The sequence below is a fragment of the Loxodonta africana genome, chromosome 20, assembly GCF_030014295.1.
Source record: "Loxodonta africana isolate mLoxAfr1 chromosome 20, mLoxAfr1.hap2, whole genome shotgun sequence".
Lineage (NCBI taxonomy): Eukaryota > Metazoa > Chordata > Mammalia > Proboscidea > Elephantidae > Loxodonta > Loxodonta africana.
The window spans coordinates 79,038,068-79,063,232 of record NC_087361.1 but is presented as its reverse complement, the minus strand read 5'-3'; the positions used below and the strand labels follow the sequence as shown (position 1 = coordinate 79,063,232).

General features: G+C 38.1%; 1 protein-coding gene across 1 annotated transcript in view; it reads left to right on the top strand.

Annotated features, from left to right (window-relative positions):
- The first annotated feature begins 253 nt into the window (after nucleotides 1-253).
- Nucleotides 254-25,165, top strand: part of CRB1 (crumbs cell polarity complex component 1) — a 285,021-nt gene continuing 260,109 nt past the window's right edge. Inside the window, 2 exon segments of the mRNA XM_064272996.1 lie at nucleotides 254-257; nucleotides 1,175-1,285. Of these exon segments, the coding sequence (XP_064129066.1) occupies nucleotides 254-257; nucleotides 1,175-1,285 (115 nt within the window).

Genomic DNA, 25,165 nt, shown 5'->3' with positions numbered 1-25,165 from the left:
TTTTGCAAAACCATTGCCACATAGGCTTTGTCCATCTTGTCCAGGGTGGCCAAGTTCTTGAAGTCCAGCCACTTTGGGTTACATCATATTGTCCACGATTATGCCAAGGACAATTAGCCCAATCTCTACACCCCCAAGCCGGTTTTGGAGTAATAAAACTTCCTTCTACTCTATATGGTCTCCAATCAGCGTCATAATCCCAATTTCTTGCCAACAGAAATTCAAAATATTGTTTTTCCACTTTTATGGGATCATGTGTGGGTGGTGGTTTAATCACAAAAGGGCCTCTGTAAGTACCAGGATTCCACCATCCTGTTTTTGTTTTCCATAGTCGAGCTATTCGTTTTTCCCCTAAGACAACTTCATGTTGATCCCCAGGTAATACACGGGCTGTCCCTACCCGGGATTTCACCAGGGGATTATGAATAGGACGCCCCCCTCCTAAGGTCCCTAAATCTATAATGGAATTTTATGCTTATACATTCTGCTATACACAGGCTGAAAATGAAACAGAAACATAACACAGATGACAGAGATATTCCTGACTTTTCAGGAATTCTTTGATGTTTATGCTGGGGGCAGTGGGTGCAGGGGGGCCGCCCTTGCAGCCTGGCTCCCAGCAAGAACTCTGTCCATTTTATTCAGTAGCTTAATTTTTCATCTATCTTGGCCTACCTTCCCGAGAACAGAAATCTCACTGGGCTGTGAGAGCAGGATTTATGAGCAGAAAAATGTAGTTGGCCGTGAATTTTGTTCTGAAGATGAAAGTAAATATACAGGAATAATACAGAATGTTGCTGCATCAAAGTTACCAGATCATAATTGTGCACCGAGACAGTTATTAGAAATTAATTCCTTTGGTTAAGAGCGATTCAAGACACTAACCTCACATAAACCCATTTGAAGAGGCGTTGTTATTCAAAGAAATCTAGTAGATAAGGACTCAGGGGGATGAATCCAGTCCAGCCTGAAAAAAATCTGCACCAGGTTTGAAGAATCACCCCGTTTCCCTGTGTAAGTAAGATGCTAAGAAGCACAACTGCTTTTTGAATCTAACTCCTGTTTTCAGTGAAGGCACTCTTAAGAGGGGCTGGGGCAGAGATGGCACCCCAGGGCTCTGAGGCACCTACTCCTTTCTGATGCTGTGAGAGATCAGGATCCGGATTGTAACCAGCCCAGCAGCAATCCATTGAAGAATGTTCTCTAAATAAGACCATGGCTATTAAGAGAATTAACTCCCTCCTCGTCTTCTACCTCAGTTTCTCCCTGCTCATCCACATAAAAAGTAAGCCTTTTTCCATTTATTGAACTTTTGGCACTTTTCTTGGCTTGGGAAATATTTCTTGCAAATAGTTTATGGCATTGCATTGTTCTGCAATATGCTGTTTAAAAAAGAGGAATTTGATGTCAGAAGCTGTGAGTTTTTCCATTTGAAATAAATGGGGGTTCACAGATGCCAGTAAGCATCCTGTTTTAAACCATCAGTGTTACCAATGTGAACAATCAATTTTATGATTCCGTGAATTGAATAGTATTGAATGTAAAAAAAAAAAAGTTCTTTTTTTTACTCTTTCAACAGTGAAGAGGACAATGAAATGGTCACATAGAAAAGAAGATATTTTGTTGTGTTTACATTTTGACGAAATAGATCGAACACTTTATATTCAATATCCTTTAAAAGGAAGTTTTGCATTAATTATATTGTATTTTATTCCTGATACTATGTATTTGTTTTTACTTTTAAACAACTTTACATTGCAGCATTTGCTCTCATAATCAAGTAGGTAGTCTCGATGTTTCCCAAAGGATAATGGTTCAAAGCTTCTCTTTCACCAGTGAAATAGGCTTCCTTTTTATTGTATGTGCTCCTGTTTTTATAAATGAAGATATTATTTTCCACAAACTTCCCCAAACAGAAACAAGAGCAATGTTTCTCGGTATCTTGTCAGATGTAAGGCAGTGTGGAAAATCAGAGGAGACCAAACGGCCTCAGCCGTGTGTTTCTGAAAGACGGTAGCTATTGAACACGTTTAAAATGAAGACAGGCAGAGTATGTGCTTGTCAACGGGGCGGTGTGATTTGTGTCTGTTGAATCTGAATATCAATAAGGCCAAGCATAGAGCAGCTGCTGTTGAACAAGACAACTTGGCATTAGTGCACCATGTTGTGTAATCTGGGTCACCTTCTGTAGCTGCACCAGTGAGATTGTTACTTGTATAGTTTATTGCTGAGCATATATGAGAGATTGAGCGAAAAGAGAAGTACTTGCTAGGTGCAGCTGGGTAGCTGAAGTCAAGCACGGGAAATCAAGTCAAACTTTAAACAAATGAACAGTAAAATACCTGATAGTAATAGACACGCACACACACACACATGCACACACACACACAGAGGATTTTTTTTCAGAAATGTACTGGGTGATTTATTTAAATAGTTATTCAACCCTGAAACTTAAATGGGCCACATGCAATATAGGAATTAGGGAAGGACAGTGCTATGTTTAAATATGCAGATGGGAGGGGAAAGGGAACAAAAGAAATGATGGACTTAAATGAAAGGTAAAGTAAGTTTATAGTACATTTTATAGCAAAGATCTTTGTCATTTCAATATATGTCTATATTCCTAGAGATCGCTGCAGTTAGCTTTTAAGGAGATGAATATATATCATTTAAAGCATATACCTTTTTTTTTTTTAATGGTTTCATGTAACTATAGACCTATAATTATGTACACATCATTTATTTCTTCCTCGTTGAGTGGGAGACTTTATTGACAGACTCTAAATACATACTTTATAATATATGATTTATTCTCTAGCCCAACATTCTTACTGGTTTTAAAAATGAACATGAAGTCTCATTTTGTTCAATTTTTAAGCAGGCAGAATTTTTATCTGTGTTAATATAGTGGCTGGTGAGATATATTTCCTCCCTAGTCAAAACTTTTCAGTGGCTTCTTAGTACCTAGACAAAAGTTCATACTGTTTTTTTTTCCCTGATTAAAACTTTAAGTAACTTGGCCTCAATCGTCTTTTCTGCCTTTACCTCTGAGTACTTGTAGTGGGTTCAATAGTGTCCCTCCAAAATCCATGTCCTTCCTAGAACCACAGAAGGTGACCTAGTTTGGGAAATAACCTCTTTGTAGACTTAATTAGTTAAGATGAGGTCATACTAGATTGTTGATTCAAACTTGTAAGACTCTATATGACAGAAGAGAACTGCCCCATAGGGTTTCCTAGGCTGTAATCTTTATGGGAGCAGGTCTCCAGGTCTTTTCCCCATGGATCTGCTGGGTGGGTTTGAACTGCTGACCTTTCTGTTAGCAAAAGAGCACTTAACCATTGCACCACCAGGGCTCCTTTCCATAATGGATTAGGGTGGGCTTTAACTCCACTAACTGATGCCCTTATAAGACGGTGATATAAAGATACAGACAGACACACAGGGAAAGCACCATCTGTCATCAGAGACAGAGGCTGGAGTAATGAGTGTAAAAGTCAAGGAATGCTAAGGATGGCCAGCAACCACCAGAAATCAGGGAGAGGCAAGGCAGGATTTCTCCTTAAAGTCTCTGAGGGAGGATGGCTCTGCTAACACCTTGATTTCAAACTTCCAGCCTCCATAACTGCGAGAGAATAAATTCCTGTTGTTTTAATCCACCCAATTTGTGGTAATTTGTTACGGCAGCCCTCGGTACCCTTGACAAAATCTTGTGTTCCAAACAAATAAGTAAAAATAGTAGCTAATGGTAAGAATGGTTAACATTGTGTTAAGAATTTTATATACATTATATTTCATTTAATCCTTACGACAACTTTATAAAATATATACTACAGTGAATCCTGTGAGAACTGAAACTTGATGGGACTGCCTTGTTTTTCTAGGTCTCACAAATTTTCCACCGTTGATGGGGTGCAGTCTTTTCACTCTTCTGTTGCTCGTTTTAGTGGAAAATATTTGGGTTTACCTTCTCTGACAGGTTTCCACCTTATGCAGGTTCTGGCTCTCACAGATTTTACTGTATTATAATCATCCACATTTTATAGAAGAAGAAACTAAGGCTCAGATCGTAGTATCTGTCTGTCTCAAAGTTTGGGGCACATCAGAGAGCTGGATTGCTCATTTAAGATGTAGATTCTCAGGTCCAATCCCAGATATTTAATGTGCCTGGAGTCTATCCTAGGAGCATACAATTCAACAAGCTCTTCATTTCAGGGGCCTGGTGATCAGTGACCCATGCCTCAAGAAGCTCCGCATTGCAATAAATCTTTATTGAGAACCCACTACATAATGGTGCTAGGAATCATGGGAATAGTAAAATATAAACACAGCCTTCCTTTCAATGGGATTATTTAGGAGAAAAGGTAGGCAGTATGAGGTTTCCAGTGTTATTCCTATTTAATACACATTAACCACCCTATCAAGTAGAATTTGTCGTTTTCATTTTAAAGCTGAAAAAACCAAGGTAAACAGAGGTTTCTTAACTTGCCAAAGGGCATACTTGTGGAGAGCTGTCGAACCAGGCTTGAATCTGGTGGTCTGATTCTGGACCCTGTACTCTTAGCTTGCATGAACTGCCTCCCATTGGGTAATAATGCATAAAGGGGCTTAGCACGCTGCTCAGAACATAATAACTCACCAGCAGTTTTAGTTATTAGTATCATACTAGTTGAATGGACCAATGGTAATTCCTCCTGTACTTTCACATTGTTGTTAGGTGCTGTCAAGTCAGTTGCAACTCATAGTGACCCTATGTACAACAGAAAAAAACACTGCCAGGTCCTACGCCATCCTCACAATCATTGCTATGCTTGAACCCATGGTCGCAGGCATCGTGTCAATCCATCTTTTTTTGTTTTTTTTCAGTGTACTTTAGATGAAAAAAAAAAAAAAGGAAGGACCTCAACAAGATGGATTGACACGGTGATGAAGGTTTACAGAAAAAACTAGCTTCTCATTAAACAGTGCATATATTGTTTTATGATATTGGTTAGCAACCCCATGACATGTCAGTACTCTTCCTTCTCGAGCTTGGGTTCCCTATTACCGGCTTTCCTGTCCTGTCCTACCCTCTAGGTCTTGTCCCTGGGGTGGTGTGCCCATCTCATCTCATTTTATCTTATGGGTCTGTCTAATCTTAGCCTAAAGGGTGGACCTTCTGAGTGACTTCATTACCAGCTAAAAGAATGCCCAGGGGCCATACTCTTGGGGTTTCTCCAGTCTCTGTCAGGCCAGTAAGTCTGGTCTTTTTCTGAGTTAGAATTTTGTTCTGTATTTTTCTCCAGCTCTGTCTGGGACCCTATACTATGATCCCCGTCAGAGCAGCAATGGTAGTAGCCGGGCACCATCCAGTTGTACTTGACTCAGTCTGGTGGAGGCCATGGTAGTTGTGGTCTATTAGTCCTTTGGACTAATTTTTCCCTTTTGTCTTTAGTTTTCTTCATTTTCCCTTGCTCCTGAAGGGGTGGGGTCTTCCTCTTTTTTGATGACCATCTACCAAACACGATGTCCTTCTATAGGCACTGGTCCCTCTTGATAACATATCCAAAGCATATGAGACATAGTCTTGCGATCTTTGCCTCTAAGGAGCATTCTGGTTGTGCTTCTTCCAAGACAGATATATTCGTTCTTTTGGCAGTTCATGCTATATTCAGTATTCTTCACCAGCACCATAATTCCTTATTCATTGTCCAACTTTTGTATGCATATGAGGCAATCAAAAATACCATGGCTTGAGTCAGGCATACCTTAGTCTTCAAGGTGACGACTTTGACATATATTTCTTTAAATTTAAAAGAGTCACTTCTGACTCCATCTATATTTTTTCGTAAACTTGGTGTCTTGCTCTGTCACCAGGAGAATGTTGTTTGTTTGTCCAATGCCTTGCCCCTTCATTTCCCTTCAAATGAGGACATGTGACTCAGAGAATATGAGAGCAGGCTTCAGGAAATCGCCTTCATTTCCTGTTCCTGAACAGGTAGAGGTCTCTTTTTACTTGGAGTTGCAATGAATTTGCTGTTACACTCTCCAAATTGTTTTCATGACTGTTCTACAATTTTTCAAAACTGGTTCAAATGTATGAAATCAATTAAAGTTTCATAATTCAAGAAGGAGGATTATTTATTGATTTTAATGTACTTAGAGAGAATTTTTTTTTTTTTTTAGAGAGAATTTTATTAAGTGAGACTCTTCCCTGGTCCATTGTTTTGGAGCTGTTTTAAATAGTGAACAAAACCCAAACCCAGTGCTGTCCTATAGGACAGAGTAGAACTGCCCCCATAGAGTTTCCAAAGAGTGCGTGGCAGATTCAAACTGCCGTCTCTTTGGTTAGCAGCTGTAGCACTTAACCACTATGCCACCAGGGTTTCCAAAATAGTGAAAGTCCCCTATCATAAATTCTTTTTGGGACCTAGGTATCTGAATCTGCTGTGAATGGCTTTAAAGAAACTACCATATTCAAGCAACAGTGAATTTAAAAAGTGGTTTGTAGCTATATTTCACTATCCTTTTATAAATTTGGGGATAAATTAAATATTTTCAGTATAAATGCCACATCTAGATTAAAGTAATTGTATAATCCATATTCAAAGCATGGTTATAAATTGTTAATGAAATTTGGTTTGACTGAAAATAATTTTTGGAATTACTTAAATAACTTCAATGAGTTTGTGTTAGCATCCAATCTTCTACAGTCCATCAGCAATTATTAAATAACTGAATTTGAATAGAGTTATTTTAAATAACACTTCCTTTACAACATACCTAAGGTATGATGCTGGAAGCTATGACATTGGTATTTCAAATACCAGCAGGGTCACCCATAGTGGACAGGATTCAGACCTTCCAGACTAAGATAGACTAGGAAGAAAAACTTGGTGCTCTACTTCTGAAAATTAGTCAATGAAAACCTTATGAATCACAACAAAGTATTGTCTGATACAGTGTTGACAGATGAGCCCCCTAGGTTGAAAGGCACTATACAATAGCTGCAACAAGGACTCAGGCATACAAACAATCATGAAGATGGCACAGGACCAGGCAATGTTTTGTTCTGTTATACATAAAGTTGCCATGAGTTGGAACCAACTCCTTAACAACTAACAGCAACAACAAAGTATAAAGAACAAATAGAACATATAAAGATAAAATGTGATCTGATGTATTCAAACTTTTTTTTTTTTTTTTTTTTACTATGCTTTAGATGAAGGTTTATGGAGAAAATTAGTTTCTCATTAAACAACTAATACACGTATTGTTTTGTGACATTGGTTGCTAACTCCGAGACATGTCAACACTCTCCCTTTCTCGACTTTGGGTTCCCCATTTCTATTCATCCAGTTTTCCTGTCCCTTCCTGCTATCTTGTCCTTGCTCCTGGGCTGGTGTATCCATTTAGTCTGGTTGAACTCCATGTATTATTGTTTGTTTTATAGGCCTGTCTAATCTTTGGCTGAAGGGTGAACCTCAGGAGTGACTGCAGTGCCGAATTAAAAGTGTCCAGGGACCATACTCCCGGGGTTTCTCCAGTCTCTGTCAGACCAGTAGGTCTGTTCTTTTTTTGTGAGTTTGAATTTTGTTCTATATTTTTCTCAAACTCTGTCCAGGACCCTTTACTGTGATCCCTGTCAGAGCAGTCAGTGGTGGTAGCCAGGCACCATCTAGTTGTACTGGACTCGGTCTGATAGAGGCTGTAGTACTGGTGGTCCATCAGTCATTTGGACTAATCTTTCCCTTGTGTCTTTGGTTTTCTTCATTCTCCCATGTGCCAGATGGGCTGGAACCAGGGAAGTATCTTAGAAAGCCATTCACAAGGTTTTAAGACCCCAGAGGCTTCTCACCAAAGTAGGATGTAGAACATTTTCATTATAAACTCTGTTATGCCAGTTGAGCTAGATGTCCCTCGAGACCATGGTCACCAGCCCTCAGCTCAGTAATTTGGTCCCTCAGGGAGTTTGGGTGTGTCAATGAAGCTTCTATGACTTTGCCTTGGTCGAGTTTTTCTGACTTCCCCAGTATTGTGTACTCTTTTACCCTTCACCAAAGTTACCACTTATCTATTGCCTAGTTAGTGTTTTTCCCTCCCTACCCACCCCTCTCCCTTGTAACCATCAAAGATTGTTTCTTTCTGTGTGAAAGCTTTTTCATGAGTTTTTATAATAGTGGTGTCATTAGATATTTGTCCTTTTGTGAGTGACTTATTTCACTTGGCGTAATGCCCTCCAGATTCATTCTTGTTTTGTGAGGTGTTTCGCAGATTCATCATTGTTCTTTATTGTGTAATATTCCATTATGTGAATTTACCATAGTTTATCCATTCATTTGTTGATGGACATCTAGGTTGTCTCCATCTTTTTGCTGTAGTGAACAATGCTGCAATGAACATGGGTGTGCATATGTCTATTTGTGTGATGGCTCTTATTTCTCTAGGATATATTCCTAGGAGTGGGATAGTATGGTGTCTCTAACTTTTTAAGGAACCCACCATATCATTTTCCAAAATGGTTGTACCATTTTGCATTCCCATCAACAGTGCATAAGAGTTTCAATCTCCCTGAAGCCTCTCCAACATTTGTTATTTTCTGTTTTTTTTTTTTTTTTTTTGATCCATGCCAGTAATGTTGGAGTGAGGCGATATCACATTGTAGTTCTGATTTGCATTTCACTAATGGCTAGTGATGTCTAGCATTTCCTCATGTGTCTGTTAGCCAAGATGATGTAACCAATCTTAATGCCATTATTGAGAAATAATTGAGCTTGCTCAATAGGTCAGAAAAGGTTTTTGTATGCATTAGAGAGTAATCACCAAATCTTCTACATGTGTAGAAACACTTAAAACGTTTTAAAAATTGTGGCAAATGTATATATGACAAAACATTTGCCGTTTCAACATTTTTTACATGTACAATTCAGTGACCTTCATTAGGTTCACAAAACTTTGATATTCACTGTGCAAGTTAATATCCTTGCTGTAGCAAGTTGTAAAGTGCCTACATATTTATTAGTGTTAAAAAAGGTATCTTTGCTAATATTCCCTATTTCATTAAGTTTACCCACTTTTCTACATCATATAGCACAACTAATTTTAGCTTCTTTTTTAGATACTTAACTAAGACTAGTCAGATTTATCTGGAGGATTGTATTCTTGCATCTTTGATGATTTTCAAAAACTAACATTAACAGTCTTACAACATCAAATCTTGAAATTATAGTGGAGAAGAAAAATCAGAATTTTTAGTTCTACTTTCAGCCCTATTGCTGATTTATCAAGAACTCTCTGAGGAGCCCACTTTTTTTTCTTTTGTTGTTGTTGTTAGATGCAATCGAGATGGTTCCAACTCATAGTGACCCTATGTACAGCCGAATGAAACACTGCCTGGTCGGGCACCATCCTTATAATAGTTTCTACGCTTGAGCCCATTGTTGTAGCTACTGTGTCTGTCCATCTCGTTGAGGGTCTTCCCCTTTTTCACTGACCCTCTACTTTGCCAAGCATGATGTCCTCCAGGGACCAATCCTTCCTGATAACATGTCCAAAGTATGTGAGACGAAGTCTCGCCAATCTTGCTTCTAAGCAGCATTCTGGCAATACTTCCTCCAAGGTAGATTTGTTCATTCTCCTGGCAGTCCATGGTATCACACAACTTCTCCTTTCCCATCATCCTCTGTTAACACCAGGTTAAGTTTTGCTGTCTATTCTTACATTGTACCTTCCATTATTCTATAGTGTGTATCAAATTTTGAAAAAAAAAATTGTGTTTAATATGTTTCCTTATGACATTGGCTGTCATGGAATGAATTGTGTCCCCCCAAAATATCTGTCAATTTGGCTAGGTCATGATTACCAATATTGTATGATTGTCTACCACTTTGTCATCTGATGTGGTTCCCCCCCCCCCCAAAAAAAAACCAAACGCAGTGCCATGGAGTCGATTTCCCTATGTGTTGTAAATTCTATGACTATGATGTAATGAGATGCATCGCTGTTGTTGTTGTTAGGTGCAGTCGAGTCGGTTCTGACTCATAGTGACCCTATGCACAACAGAACGAAACACTGCCCGGTCCTGCGCCATCCTTACAATCGTTGTTATGCTTGAGCTCATTGTTGCAGCCGCTGTGTCAATCCACCTTGTTGAGGGTCTTCCTCTTTTCTGCTGACCCTGTACTCTGCCAAGCATGATGTCCTTCTCCAGGGACTGATCCCTCCTGACAACATGTCCAAAGTATGTAAGATGCAGTCTCACCATCCTTGCTTGTAAGGAGCATTCTGGCTGCACTTTGTCCAAGACAGATTTGTTCATTCTTTCGGCAGTCCCTGGTATATTCAATATTCTTCACCAACATCACAATTCAAAGACATCAACTCTTCTTCGGTCTTCCTTATTCATTGTCCAGCTTTCACATGCATATAATGCGATTGAAAATACCATGGCTTGGGTCAGGTGCACCTTAGTCTTCAGGGTGACATCTTTGCTCTTCAACACTTTGAAGAGGTCCTTTGCAGCAGATTTGCCCAATGCAATGCATCTTTTGATTTCTTGACTGCTGCTTCCATGGCTGTTGATTGTGGATCCAAGTAAAATGAAACCCTTGACAACTTCAATCTTTTCTCCGTTTATCATGATGTTGCTCATTGGTCCAGTCGTGAGGATTTTTGTTTTCTTTATGCTGAGGCACAATCCATACTGAAGGCTGTGGTCTTTGATCTTCATTAGTAAGTGGTTCAAGTCCTCTTCACTTTCAGCAAGCAAGGTTGTGTCATCTGCATAACTCGGGTTGTTAATGAGTCTTCCTTCAATCCTGATGCCCCATTCTTCTTCATATAGTCCAGCTTCTCATGTTATTTGTTCAGCATAGAGATTAAATAGGTATGGTGAAAGAATACAACCCTGACTCACACCTTTCCTGACTTTAAACCGATCAGTAGCCCCTCGTTCTGTCCAAACAACTGCCTCGTGATCTATGTAAAGGTTCCTCATGAGCACAATTAAGTGTTTGGGAATTCCCATTCTTCACAGTGTTATCCATAGTTTGTTATGATCCACACAGTCGAACGCCTTTGCATAATCAATAAAACACAGGTAAACATCCTTCTGGTATTCTCTGCTTTCAGCCAGGATCGATCTGACATCAGCAATGATATCCCTGGTTCCCCGTCCTCTTCTGAAACCAGCCTGAATTTCTGGCAGTTCCCTGTCAATATACTGCTGAAGCTGTTTTTGAATGATCTTCAGCAAAATTTTGCTTGCGTATGATATTAATGATATTGTTTTATAATTTCCACATTCGGTTGGATCACCTTTCTTGGGAATAGGCATAAATATGGATCTCTTCCAGTCAGTTGGCCAGGAAGCTGTCTTCCATATTTCTTGGCATAGACGAGTGAGCACCTCCAGCACTGCATCTGTTAGTTGAAACATCTCAACTGATAGTCCAGCAATTCCTGGAACCCTGTTTTTCACCAATGCCTTCAGAGCATCTTGGACTTCTTCCTTCAGTACCATCAGTTCCTGATCATATGCCACCTCTTGAAATGGTGTATAAGGACTCTGTGTATTCCTTCCATCTTCTTTTGATGCTTCCTGCATCATTTAATATTTTCCCCATGGAATCCTTCACTATTGCAACTCGAGGCTTGAATTTTTTCCTCAGTTCTTTCAGCTTGAGAAATGCCAAGCGTGTTCTTCCCTTTTGGTTTTCCATCCAGCCCTTTGCACATGTCATTATAATTCTTTACTTTGTCTTCTCGAGAGGCCCTTTGAAATCTTCTGTTCAGTTCTTTTACTTCATCAATTCTTCTTTCTTCTTTAGCTGTTTGACGCTCAATAGCAAGTTTCAGAGTCTCCTCTGACATCCATCTTGGTCTTTTCTTTCTTTTCAAAGAAAGAAATGAGATGAATTAGTGGCAGCTATATTGATGAGATCTACAAAATTAGATAGTGTCTTAAGCCAATCTCTTTTGAAATATAAAAGAGAGAAGAGCGCATAGAGACATGGGGACCTCATACCACCAAGAAAGCAGTGCTGGGAGCAGAGTGCACCCTTTGGACCTGAGGCTCCCATGCTGAGATGCTCCCAGACCAAGGGAAGACTGATGACAAGGACCTTTCTCCAGAGTCAGCAGAGAAAGAAAACCTTCCCCTGGAGCTGGCGCCCTGAATTTGGACTTCTACCCGACTGGACTGTGAGAGAATAAACTTCTCTTGGTTAAAACCATCCACTTTGTATTTTTGTTATAGTAGCACTAGATGACCAAGACAGTGGTTGTAGGGACTCTTGGTGCCTTGTTAACAAGGTAGTCCATGTCAGTGGATAGTGACTGTCTAACTGAGGGTATACATTCAAAGAATAGTTACTAAATGAATAAATTAATGATAGAATTTGCATAGCACTTGCTATAAAAATTAAATACCTTCTTTCCTCATGAAATTTTTGCATTATTTTTAATTCTTACATTGCTCAACTTTTTAAATAGAATGATTTTAGAACAGTTTTAGATTTACAGAAAACTTGAGAGGATAGCACAGAGTGGTCACATATACCCCATGCTCAGTTTCCCCTATTATTTACGTCTTATGTTAGTATGGGAAACCCTGGTGGCGTAGTGGTTAAGTGCTACAGCTGCTATCCAAAGGGTCGGCAGTTCGAATCTGCCAGGTGCTCCTTGGAAACTCTATGAGGCAGTTCTACTCTGTCCTATAGGGTCGCTATGAGTCGGAATCAACTCGACAGCACTGGGTTTGGTTTGGTTTGGTTTTAGGTTATGTTACCATGACACATTAGTTACAATTAATGAACAAAAGGTGATATGTTATTTTTAACAAAAGCTCGTTATTTATTCACATTTCCTCAGTTTTTATCTAATATCCTTTTTCTGTTCCAGGATCCCATCTAGGATACCACGTTACATCTAGTTGTCACATCTCAGGCAGCTCTTGTCTGTGGCAGTATCTCAGTCTTTCCTTGTTTTCGATGGCCTGTATAGTTTTGAGGAGTACCGGTCAGGTATTTCACAGGCTGCCCCACCTGAGGTTTTGCTCCTAAGATGGTTACTGAGAGGAAGACCACAGAGATAAAGTGCTATTTTCATTATATCAAGGATATATATTAACAACATGATTTTTGATGATGGCCTTGATCACATGGATGGGGTAGTGTTTGCCAAGTTTCCATACTCTTTTCCATACTCTTACTGGCTCCTGTGTTTCTTTAACATACCCACATCAATGTGGGTGGGTTTTTTTTGCTTGCTTGTTTGTTTAGTTTGGTTTTGTTTTTAGCACTTCCTTATTTTTTAGCATGACAAAATGCCCTAGGCTTATCTGGGATGTTTCCTGCCCCAGTCCTGAATGAGCCATGTTTCCAAGGAGCACTAGCTCCTTTTATTGGAAAATAGTATTAGAAACCAAGATCTAGGTGCTTGATGTGTTTGTTGCTAGTAGAGAGTCATTTCTTTTAGTCCCTCTCAGCTGAGAGAGCACAGAAATATACATGTGTATACTAACCCAGGAAACTCTGGTTGCCTAGTGGTTAAGAGATACAGCTGCTAACCAAAAGGTTGGCAGTTTGAATCCACCAGGCGCTCTTTGGAAACACCTTGGGGCAGTTCTACTCTATCCTTTAGGGTCGCCATGAGTTGAAATCGACTTGACAGCAACTGTTTTTTCTGGCTTTGTACTAACCCATGTGTATATACAAGTCTATAAATATATCTGTATGTAACCACCTATATCTATTTTAAGTGAAACACGAGTTCATACTGATGTCTCAAACTCTAATCCATTGCCACATGGATTATTCTAGCCTTCTCCCCTTGCTGAACTGTAATTATCCACTCCAACAGTGAAAAATCTGGTTCTAACAATACACCACCGTTTACATAATGGTTCAATTCTAGCATATATGTATAACAATATCAGAGTTGTTAAGCCATACTCTCATGGAAAACAACTTTATCAAATAGAGTGCTTATTCACAGTTCTTTTAGAGACTCCACCCATTTTCAAAGTTATTTAGATCAACACTTCTTCCCCCTACACACTTCAGTGAGGTTGTTTCATGTATTTATGATACGCTTGTTTTCTTGTTAGAATCTGCATTCCTTCTTGTGATCTTCCTTAAATGATTTTTAATTTGCATACAATAAGGTTTACTCTTTGTGCTGTTTTGACAAGTGCACGATGTTATGTAACCACCATCAAGTATCACACACAAATGTTTTACTGCCCTAAAAATCCCCTATGCTTTATCTATTCATTCATCCCCTATCCCTCATTCCTAAACCCCTGGCAGCCTCTGATCACTTTGCTCCATATAGTTTTGTCTTTTCCAGGATGGCATATAATTGGAATCACACAGTATGCAGCATTTCAGAACAGCTTCTTTAACTTAGCAATTTTCATTTAATGTTTTTCCAAGTCTTTTATTGCCTGAGATATCATGTCTTCCTAATCATTGAGTAGTATTTCATTGTATGGTTGTACCACAGTTTCTTTGTACACTCACCTAATGAAGGACATCTTGACTGTGTCCAGTTTTTGGCTATTAGGAATAAAGCTGCTATAAACATTCATGTGCTGGGTTTTATATAAATATAAATTTTCACATAACTTGGGTAAATTCCTAGGAGTATATTTGTTAGATCATATGGTTAGTCTATGTTTAGCTTTGTAAGAAACTGCCAAACTCTCTTCCAAAGTGATTGTACCATTTTGCATTCCCACCGGAGATAAGTAAGAGTTCCTGTTGCGGCGGGGCCAAGATGGCGGACTAGGCAGACGCTACCTCGGATCCCTCTTGCAACAAAGACACGGAAAAACAAGTGAATCGATAACATACATAACAATCTACGAACCCTGAACAACAAACACAGATTTAGAGATGGAGAACGAACTAATACGGGGAAGCAGCGATTGTTTTCAGAGCCTGGAGCCAGCGTACCAGTCAGGTACGGCACAAGCACAGAGAGCTGCTCCACCTCCCTGAACTAACACCGGGAGGGGGCCCAGCCGGTTCACGTAGGCGGCGCGGCGACGCAGCCGGTGGGAGAAGTCCCCGGGAGGCAGTGACTGGTCTTGGAGCAGGGAGAGCAGCGTCCCAGATGGGGAACCGTCCCGCCGGGATTTGGACTGGACGCAGCGGATTTTCTGGAAAAACTAGTTTCCCAGTGATGGCTCGGAGACAGCAGTCCATATCAAACCACCTAAAGAAGCAGACCATGACAGCTTCTCCAACCCCCCAAACAAAAGAATCAAAATCTTTCCCAAATGAAGATACAATCCTGGAATTATCAGATACAGAATATAAAAAACTAATTTACAGAATGCTTCAAGACATCACAAATGAAATAAGGTAAACTGCAGAAAAAGCCAAGGAACACACTGATAAAACTGTTGAAGAACTCAAAAAGATTATTCAAGAACATAGTGGAAAAATTAATAAGTTGCAAGAATCCATAGAGAGACAGCATGTAGAAATCCAAAAGATTAACAATAAAATTGCAGAATTAGACAACGCAATAGGAAGTCAGAGGAGAAGACTCGAGCAATTAGAATGCAGACTGGGACATCTGGAGGACCAGGGAATCAACACCAACATAGCTGAAAAAAAATCAGATAAAAGAATTAAAAAAAAATGAAGAAACCCTAAGAATCATGTGGGACTCTATCAAGAAGGATAACTTGCGAGTGATTGGAGTCCCAGAACAGGGAGGGGGGACAGAAAACACAGAGAAAATAGTTGAAGAACCCCTGACACAAAACTTCCCTGACATCATGAAAGACGAAAGGATATCTAGCCAAGATGCTCATCGAACCCAATTTAAGATTGATCCAAAAAGAAAAATACCAAGACATATTATCATCAAACTCGCCAAAACAAGGATAAACAGAAAATTTTAAAAGCAGCCAGGGGAAAAAGAAAGGTTTCCTTCAAGGGAGAATCAATAAGAATAAGTTCAGACTACTCAGCAGAAACCATGCAGGCAGGAATGGAATGGGACGACATATACAGAATACTGAAGGAGAAAAGCTGCCAGCCAAGGACCATATATCCAGTAAAACTCTCTCTGAAATATGAAGGCGAAATTAAGATATTTACAGATAAACACAAGTTTAGAGAATTTGCAAAAACCAAACCAAAGCTACAAGAAATACTAAAGGATATTGTTTGGTCAGAAAACCAATAATATCAGATATCAGCACAACACAAGGACACAAAACAGAACGTCCTGATATCAACTCAAATAGGGAAATCACAAAAACAAACAAATTAAGATTAATTAAAAGAAAATACACTTAACAGGGAAACATGGAAGTAAATAGGTAAAAGATCACAGTAATCAAAAAGAGGGACTAAATACAGGAGGCATTGAACTGCCATATGGAGAGTGATACAAGGCGATATAGAACAATACAAGTTAGGTTTTGACTTAGAAAAATAGGGGTAGATAATAAGGTAACCACAAAAAGGTATAACAACTCTAAAACTCAAGATAATAGCCAAGAAAAACTTAACGACTCAACTAACATAAAGTCAAACACTATGAAAATGAGGATCTCACAATTTACTAAGAAAAAGTCTCAGCACAAAAAAGTAGTTGGAAAAATGAAATTGTCAACAACACACATAAAAAGGCATCAAAATGACAGCACTAAAAACTTATTTATCTATAATTATGCTGAATGTAAATGTACTAAATGCACCAATAAAGAGACAGAGAGTCACAGACTGGATAAAGAAACACGATCCATCTATATGCTGCCTACAAGAGACACACCTTAGACTTAGAGACACAAACAAACTAAAACTCAAAGGATGGAAAAAAATATATCAAGCAAACAATAAGCAAAAAAGAAGAGGAGTAGCAATATTAATTTCTGACAAAATAGACTTTAGACTTAAATCCACCACAAAGGGTAAAGAAGGACACTATATAATGATAAAAGGGACATTTGATCAGGAAGACATAACCATATTAAATATTTATGCACCCAATGACAGGGCTGCAAGATACATAAGTCAAATTTTAACAGAATTGAAAAGTGAGATAGATACCTCCACAATTATAGTAGGAGACTTCAACACACCACTTTCGGAGAAGGACAAGACATCCAGTAAGAAGCTCCATAGAGACACGGAAGATCTACTTACAACAATCAACCAACTTGACCTCATTGACTTATACAGAACTCTCCACCCAATTGCTGCAAATTATACTTTTTTTTCTAGCGCACATGGAACATTCTCTAGAATAGACCACATATTAGGGCATAAAACAAACCTTTGCAGAGTCCAAAACATCGAAACATTACAAAGCATCTTCTCAGACCACAAGGCAATAAAACTAGAGATCAATAAAAGAAAAACTAGGGAAAAGAAATCAAATAACTGGAAAATGAACAATACCCTCCTGAAAAAAGACTGGGTTATAGAAGACATCAAGGAGGGAATAAGGAAATTCATAGAAAGCAACAAGAATGAAAATACTTCCTATCAAAACCTCTGGGACACAGCAAAAGCAGTGCTCAGAGGCCAATTTAAATCGATAAATGCACACATACAAAAAGAAGAAAGAGCCAAAACCAGAGAACTGTCCCTACAACTTGAATAAATAGAAACTGAGCAACAAAAGAATCCATCAGGCACCAGAAGAAAACAAATAATAAAAATTAGAGCTGAACTAAATGAACTAGAGAACAGAAAAACAATTGAAAGAATTAACAAAGCCAAAAGCTGGTTCTTTGAAAAAATTAACAAAATTGATAAACCATTGGCTAGACTGACTAAAGAAATACAGGAAAGGAAACAAATAACCCGAATAAGAAACGAGAAGGACCATATCACAACAGAACCAAATGAAATTAAAAGAATCATTTCAGATTATTATGAAAAATTGTACTCTAACAAATTTGAAAACCTAGAAGAAATGGATGAATTCCTGGAAAAACACTACCTACCTAAACTAACACATTCAGAAGTAGAACAACTAAATAGACCCATAACAAAAAAAGAGATTGAAACGGTAATCAAAAAACTCCCAACAAAAAAAAGCCCTGGCCCGGACGACTTCACTGCAGAGTTCTACCAAACTTTCAGAGAAGAGTTAACACCACTACTTCTGAAGGTATTCCAAAGCATAGAAAATGACGGAATACTACCCAACTCATTCTATGAAGCCACCATCTCCCTGATACCAAAACCAGGTAAAGACATTACAAAAAAAGAAAATTATAGACCTATATCCCTCGTGAACATTGATGCAAAAATCCTCAACAAAATTCTAGCCAATAGAATCCAACAACACATCAAAAAAATAATTCACCCTGATCAAGTGGGATTTATACCAGGTATGCAAGGTTGGTTTAATATCAGAAAAACCATTAATGTAATCCATCACATAAATAAAACAAAAGACAAAAACCACCTGATCTTATCAATTGATGCAGAAAAGGCATTTGACAAAGTCCAACACCCATTTATGATAAAAACTCTCACCAAAATAGGAATTGAAGGAAAATTCCTCAACATAATAAAGGGCATCTATGCAAAGCCAACAGCCAATATCACTCTAAATGGAGAGAACCTGAAAGCATTTCCCTTGAGAACGGGAACCAGACAAGGATGCCCTTTATCACCGCTCTTATTCAACATCGTACTTGAAGTCCTAGCCAGGGCAATTAGGCTAGACAAAGAAATAAAAGCTATCCGGATTGGCAAGGAGGAAGTAAAGTTATCACTATTTGCAGATGACATGATCTTATACACAGAAAACCTTAAGGAATCCTCCAGAAAACTACTGAAACTAATAGAAGAGTTTGGCAGAGTCTCAGGTTATAAAATAAACATACAAAAATCACTTGGATTCCTCTACATCAACAAAAAGAACACCGAAGAGGAAATCACCAAATCAATACCATTCACAGTAGCCCCCAAGAAGATAAGATACTTAGGAATAAATCTTACCAAGGATGGAAAAGACCTATACAAAGAAAACTACAAAGCTCTACTACAAGAAATTCAAAAGGACATACTTAAGTGGAAAAACATACCTTGTTCATGGATAGGAAGACTTAACATAGTAAAAATGTCTATTCTACCAAAAGCCATCTATCCATACAATGCACTTCCGATCCAAATTCCAATAACATTTTTTAATGTGTTGGAGAAACAAATCACCAACTTCATGTGGAAGGGAAAGAAGCCTCGGATAAGTAAAGCATTACTGAAAAAGAAGAAAGTGGGAGGTCTCACTCTACCTGATTTCAGAAACTATTATACAGCCACAGTAGTCAAAACAGCCTGGTACTGGTACAACAACAGACACATAGACCAATGGAACAGAATTGAGAACCCAGATATAGATCCATCCACGTATGAGCAGCTGATATTTGACAAAGGAGCAGAGTCAGCTAATTGGGGAAAAGATAGCCTTTATAACAAATGGTGCTGGCATAACTGGATAAAAAAAAATATCCCTTTGCAAAAAAATGAAACAGGACCCATACCTTACACCATGCACAAAAACTAACTCCAGGTGGATCAAAGACCTAAACATAAAGACTAAAACGATAAAGATCATGGAAGAAAAAATTGGGACAACCCTAGGAGCCCTAATACAAGGCATAAACAGAATACAAAACATTACCAAAAATGATGAAGAGAAACCCGATAACTGGGAGCTCCTAAAAATCAAACACCTATGCTCATCTAAAGACGTCACCAAAAGAGTAAAAAGACCACCTACAGACTGGGAAAGAATTTTCAGCTATGACATCTCCGACCAGCGCCTGATCTCTAAAATCTACATGATTCTGTCAAAACTCAACCACAAAAAGACAAACAACCCAATCAAAAAGTGGGCAAAGGATATGAACACACATTTCACTAAAGAAGATATTCAGGCAGCCAACAGATACATGAGAAAATGCTCTCGATCATTAGCCATTAGACAAATGCAAATTAATACTACGATGAAATTCCATCTCACACCAACAAGGCTGGCATTAATCCAAAAAACACAAAATAATAAATGTTGGAGAGGCTGCGGAGAGATTGGAACTCTTATACACTGCTGGTGGGAATGTAAAATGGTACAACCACTTTGGAAATCTATCTGGCGTTATCTTAAACAGTTAGAAATAGAACTACCATACAACATACAACCCAGAAATCCCACTCCTAGGAATATACCCTAGAGATACAAGAGCCTTCACACAAAGAAATATATGCACACCCATGTTTATTGCAGCACTGTTTACAATAGCAAAAAGTTGGAAGCAACCACGGTGTCCATCAACGGATGAATGGGTAAATAAATTGTGGTATATTCACACAATGGAATACTACACATCGATGAAGAACAGTGACGAATCTGTGAAACATTTCATAAGATGGAGGAACCTGGAAGGCATTATGCTGAGTGAAATTAGTCACAGGCAAAAGGACAAATATTGTATAAGACCACTATTGTAAGATCTTGAGAAATAGTAAACCTGAGAAGAACACATACTTTTGTGGTTACGAGGGGGGGAGGGAAGGAGGGTGGGAGAGGGTTTTTTATTGAATAATCAGTAGATAAGAACTGCTTTAGGTGAAGGGAAAGACAACACTCAATACATGGAAGGTCAGCTCAATTGGACTGGACCAAAAGCAAAGAAGTTTCCGGGATAAAATGCGGAGCAGGGGCGGGGGTCTGGGGAACATGGTTTGAGGGGACTTCTAAGTCAATTGGCAAAATAATTCTATTATGAAATCATTCTGCGTCCCGCTTTGAAATGTGGCGTCTGGGGTCTTAAATGCTAGCAAGCGGCCATGTAAAATGCATCAATTGGTCTCAACCCACCTGGAGCAAAGGAAAATGAAGAGCACCAAGGCCACACGACAACTAAGAGCCCATGAGACAGAAAGGGCCACATGAACCAGAGACTTACATCATCCTGAGACCAGAAGAACTAGTTGGTGCCTGGCCACAATCGATGACTGCCCTGACAGGGAGCACAGCAGAGGACCCCTGAGGGAGCAGGAGATCAGTGGGATGCAGACCCCAAATTCTCATAAAAAGACCAAACTTAATGGTCTGACTGAGACTAGAGGAATCCCGGCGGCCGTACTCCCCAGACCTTCTGTTGGCACAGGACGGGAACCATCCCCGAAGACAACTCATCAGACATGAAAGGGACTGGTCAGCGGGTGGGAGAGAGACGCTGATGAAGAGTGAGCTAATTATTTCAGGTGGAAACTTGAGATTGTGTTGGCAACTCTTGTCTGGAGGGGGGATGGGAGGATAGAGAGAGAGGGAAGCTGGCAAAATTGTCAAGAAAGGAGAGACTGAAAGGGCTGACTCAAGAGGGAGAGAGCAAGTGGGAGTAGGGAGTGAGATGTATGTAAACTTATATGTGACAGACTGATTGGATTTGTAAACGTTCACTTGAAGCTTAATAAAAGTTAAAAAAAAAAAAAAAGAGTTCCTGTTGCTTCAAATCCTCATGAGCATTTAGCATCATTATTTTTCTGGATTTTATCCATTGTAATTAATATGTAGCACTGGGTTTTTTTTTTACTGGGTTCTGGGGTACCTTATTATTTTTTTAATCTGCATTTCCCTGGTGAAAAATAACATTGAGCATCTTTTCATATGCTTATTTGCCATCTGAATATCTTCTTTGGTGAGGTTTTGTTCAGATCTTTTGCCCATTTCTTAATTGGGTTTTTTGTTTTCTTATTGTTGAGTTTTAAAAGTTCTTCGTATATTTTGGTTACAAATTCTTTATCGGATATGCAGTTTGAAAATATTTTCTTCATTCTCTGTCTTTTTTGATTCTCTTAATGATCTATTTTGCAGTGCAGAAGTTTTACTTTTAGTCAAGTCTAATTTGTCACTTTTTTTTCATTCAGAGATTGTGGTTTTGGTCTTGTATCTATAAAATCATCACCAAACCCAAGATCATATAGTTTTTCTCCCATGTTTTCTTCTAGAAGTTTTATAGTATTTTATATTTAGTTGTCTGATCTATTTTGAGATAATTTTTTGTGAAAGGTATAAGGTCTGTGTCTAGATCATTTTTTTTTTTTGCATGTGGATGTCCAATTTTTCCAGTACCATTTGTTGAAAAGACTATCCTTTCTCCATTGAATTTTCTTTGCTCTTTTGTCAAAGATTATTTGACTGTGGTTTGTCGTTCAATTTCTGGGCTTTCCATTCAGTTCCCTTTATCTATATGTCTATTCTCTGACAATATCATGCCATTTGATCGCGTGGCTTTGTATAAGTTTTGTGTTTGGATAGCATCAGTCCTCCAGCTTTGTTCTTCTCCAGCATTGTGTTGACTCTCTTGTTTTTCCATCTACACTTTAAAATCAGTTTGTTGATATCCACAAAATAGCTTGCTGGTATTTTGATTAGGGTTACATTGAATCTACAGATAAAAAAAAAAATTTTTTTTTATAAAGTAGAGGAAAATTGACATCTTACCAATAATGAGGCTTCAAATCCAAAATCATGGAATATCTCTCCATTTATTTAGATCTTCTTAGATATCTCTCATCAGCCTTATAGATTTCTGTATATGGATTCTGTACATATTTTTTAAAGGTTTATACCAAAATAGTTTATGTTTTGGTACTATTGTAAATGGTATTGTGCTTTTAATTGTTTGTTGCTAATACATAGAAGGACAATTGACCTTTGTATATTAACCTTGTATTTTGAGGCCTTTATATAATCACTCATTTTTTTTTCCAGGAGTTTTTCTTGTGTGTGTGAATTCCTTGAGATTTTCTACATAGACAATTATGTCATCCGTAAATAAAGACACTTTTATTTCTTCCTTCCAAATCTGTATACCTTTTATTTCTTTTTCTTGCCTTTTTACTCTAGCTACAATTTCCACTACAGTGTTGAATAGGAATATCGAGAGGGGATATCCTTTCCCTGTTCTCAGTCTTATGGGGTAAAGCATCAGTTTCTTACCATTAAGTATGATGGTAGCTGTAGATTTTGTGTAGATGTTCTTAAGATGAGAAAGTTCTTCTCTGTCCCTAGTTTGCTACGGGTTTTTTTGTTTGCTTGTTTTATTAATCATGCACGAGTGTTGAATTTTTTTCATGTGCTTTGTGCATCAATTATGATATGATTATATTATTTTCTTCGTCTTTCAACATGGTGAATTACATTAATTAATTTCTGAATGTCGAACCAGCCTTGCATACCTGGAATAAATCCAACTTGCTTGTGGTGTACAATGCTTTTTATATATTGTTGCATTTGATTTGCTAATATTTTGTTGTAGGTTTTTGCATCTATGTTAGTGAGAAATAGTCTTCTGTAGTTTTCATTTCTAGTAATTTTCTTTCTAAGGTTTTGGTATTAAGCTAATGCTGGCTTTATAAAATGGGTTATGAAGTATTCCATGTGCGTCTGTTTTCTGGAAGAAATTGTGGAGAATTAGAATCATTTTTTTCCCTTACATATTGGTAGAATTCACCCATGAAACCATCTAGGTTTGGTGCTTTCTTTTTTGGAATATTTTTAACTATTATTATAATTTATTTTATAGATATAGGCCCATTCATCATGTTATTTGTTTCTGTCTTGTGAGTGTCCATAGTTTGCGTCTTTCAAGGAAATGGTCAATTTATTCTGAGTAATAAGTTTGTGGGTAGAGAGTTGTTCATAGCTACTTCTTTATTATCCTTTCAGTGTGAATGGGTTCAATAATGATGACCCCTCTTTCATTTCTGATATTTATACCATTTCTCTTTTTTCTTGGTAAGCCTGGATAAGGGTTTACCAATATCTTTTGATTTCATTGATTTTAATTACTTTATTATTTATGTATTTTTTTAAATTATTATATCTCTTCTCCTTGCTAGGCTTAAATTGCTCTTCTATATCTAGTTTCCTAAGGTCAAAGATTACATTATTGACTTTATTTATTTTTCTTTTCTAATACATGAATTTAATGCTATAAATTTCCCTTAATTACTACCCTTGCTGCATCCCACATATTTAACAAATCGTATTTTCATTTTCATTTAGCTCAAAATATTTTAAGATTTCTCTTGAGAATTCATCTTTAACCTGGTGTTATTTAGTAGCATATTTATTAATCTTCAAATATTTTGGGATTTTTCCACCTATCTTTTGGTTATTTGTTTGTAGTTTAATTGCATTATGGTATAAAACATAATTTTTATAATTTCCATTTCTTTTCATTTTGCTCAGGTGTATTTTTTTTTTTTGTCCAGAAAGTGGTCCATCTTGGTGAACATTCTATGTGAGGATGAGAAAAATGTTGACTGAAGGTGCTGTTCAGGTCAATTACGTATTTACTAATTTTCAGCCATTTTGATTTATCAGTTACTGAAAGAGGAATGCTGAAGCCTCCAACTGTAATGGTGGATTTGTCCATTTCTCCTTTCACTTTTATCAGTTTGTGCCTTACTGATTTGGATGTATTGTAATTAGATGCATACACGTTAGGGCATGTCATATCTTCTCGGAGAATTGCTCCTTTTATCATTATGTAGCAACTCTCTTTATCCCTGAGATTTAAAGCCAGATCTGTTAGACCAAAAGTATCAGTGGTGTGCTCGGGCCAGCGCCTACCAGCTCACAAAAGCCAGAAGGCAAACTTTCAGATAATTTGCAAGCCAGCTATTAAACCACTGGTAGCTTGGAACCCGCCATGGAGGAAGTAATTTCATCACAGAAATTTGCAAGCACTACAAATCAGGGCATTTTTATTTTGGAAAGCTGGTGTGCCTGCAGAACACTGCTTATACTCCTTTGTCGCCTTACCTACTTAAAAGCCCTGATAATTACATATCTATTCCACATTTTAAAAATTGTCTAAGTTAGAAATGTTTATAATCTCAACTGCTATTCCACTCTATGACTAAAATCTGGAGAGGTGGATATTACTGACCTAGATTAACCTTGCTGTAGGAGTTTTGATTTTCCACATAATTGTTCCAGTAATTACCAAATGAATGATTCTTTTCTCTAAATTCAAAAGTCTTTGAACCTTTTAAAATAAGTTTACTTAGGCAAATTAGTGAGAGCAGAGTGCTGATGAGGCTGAGCTTCTGGATCAGTCTCTCTACATTTCAGTTTGCTCTGCACAGAGAATAGCTCTATCCCATAAGTAATGACCATCTTGTCAACTGCT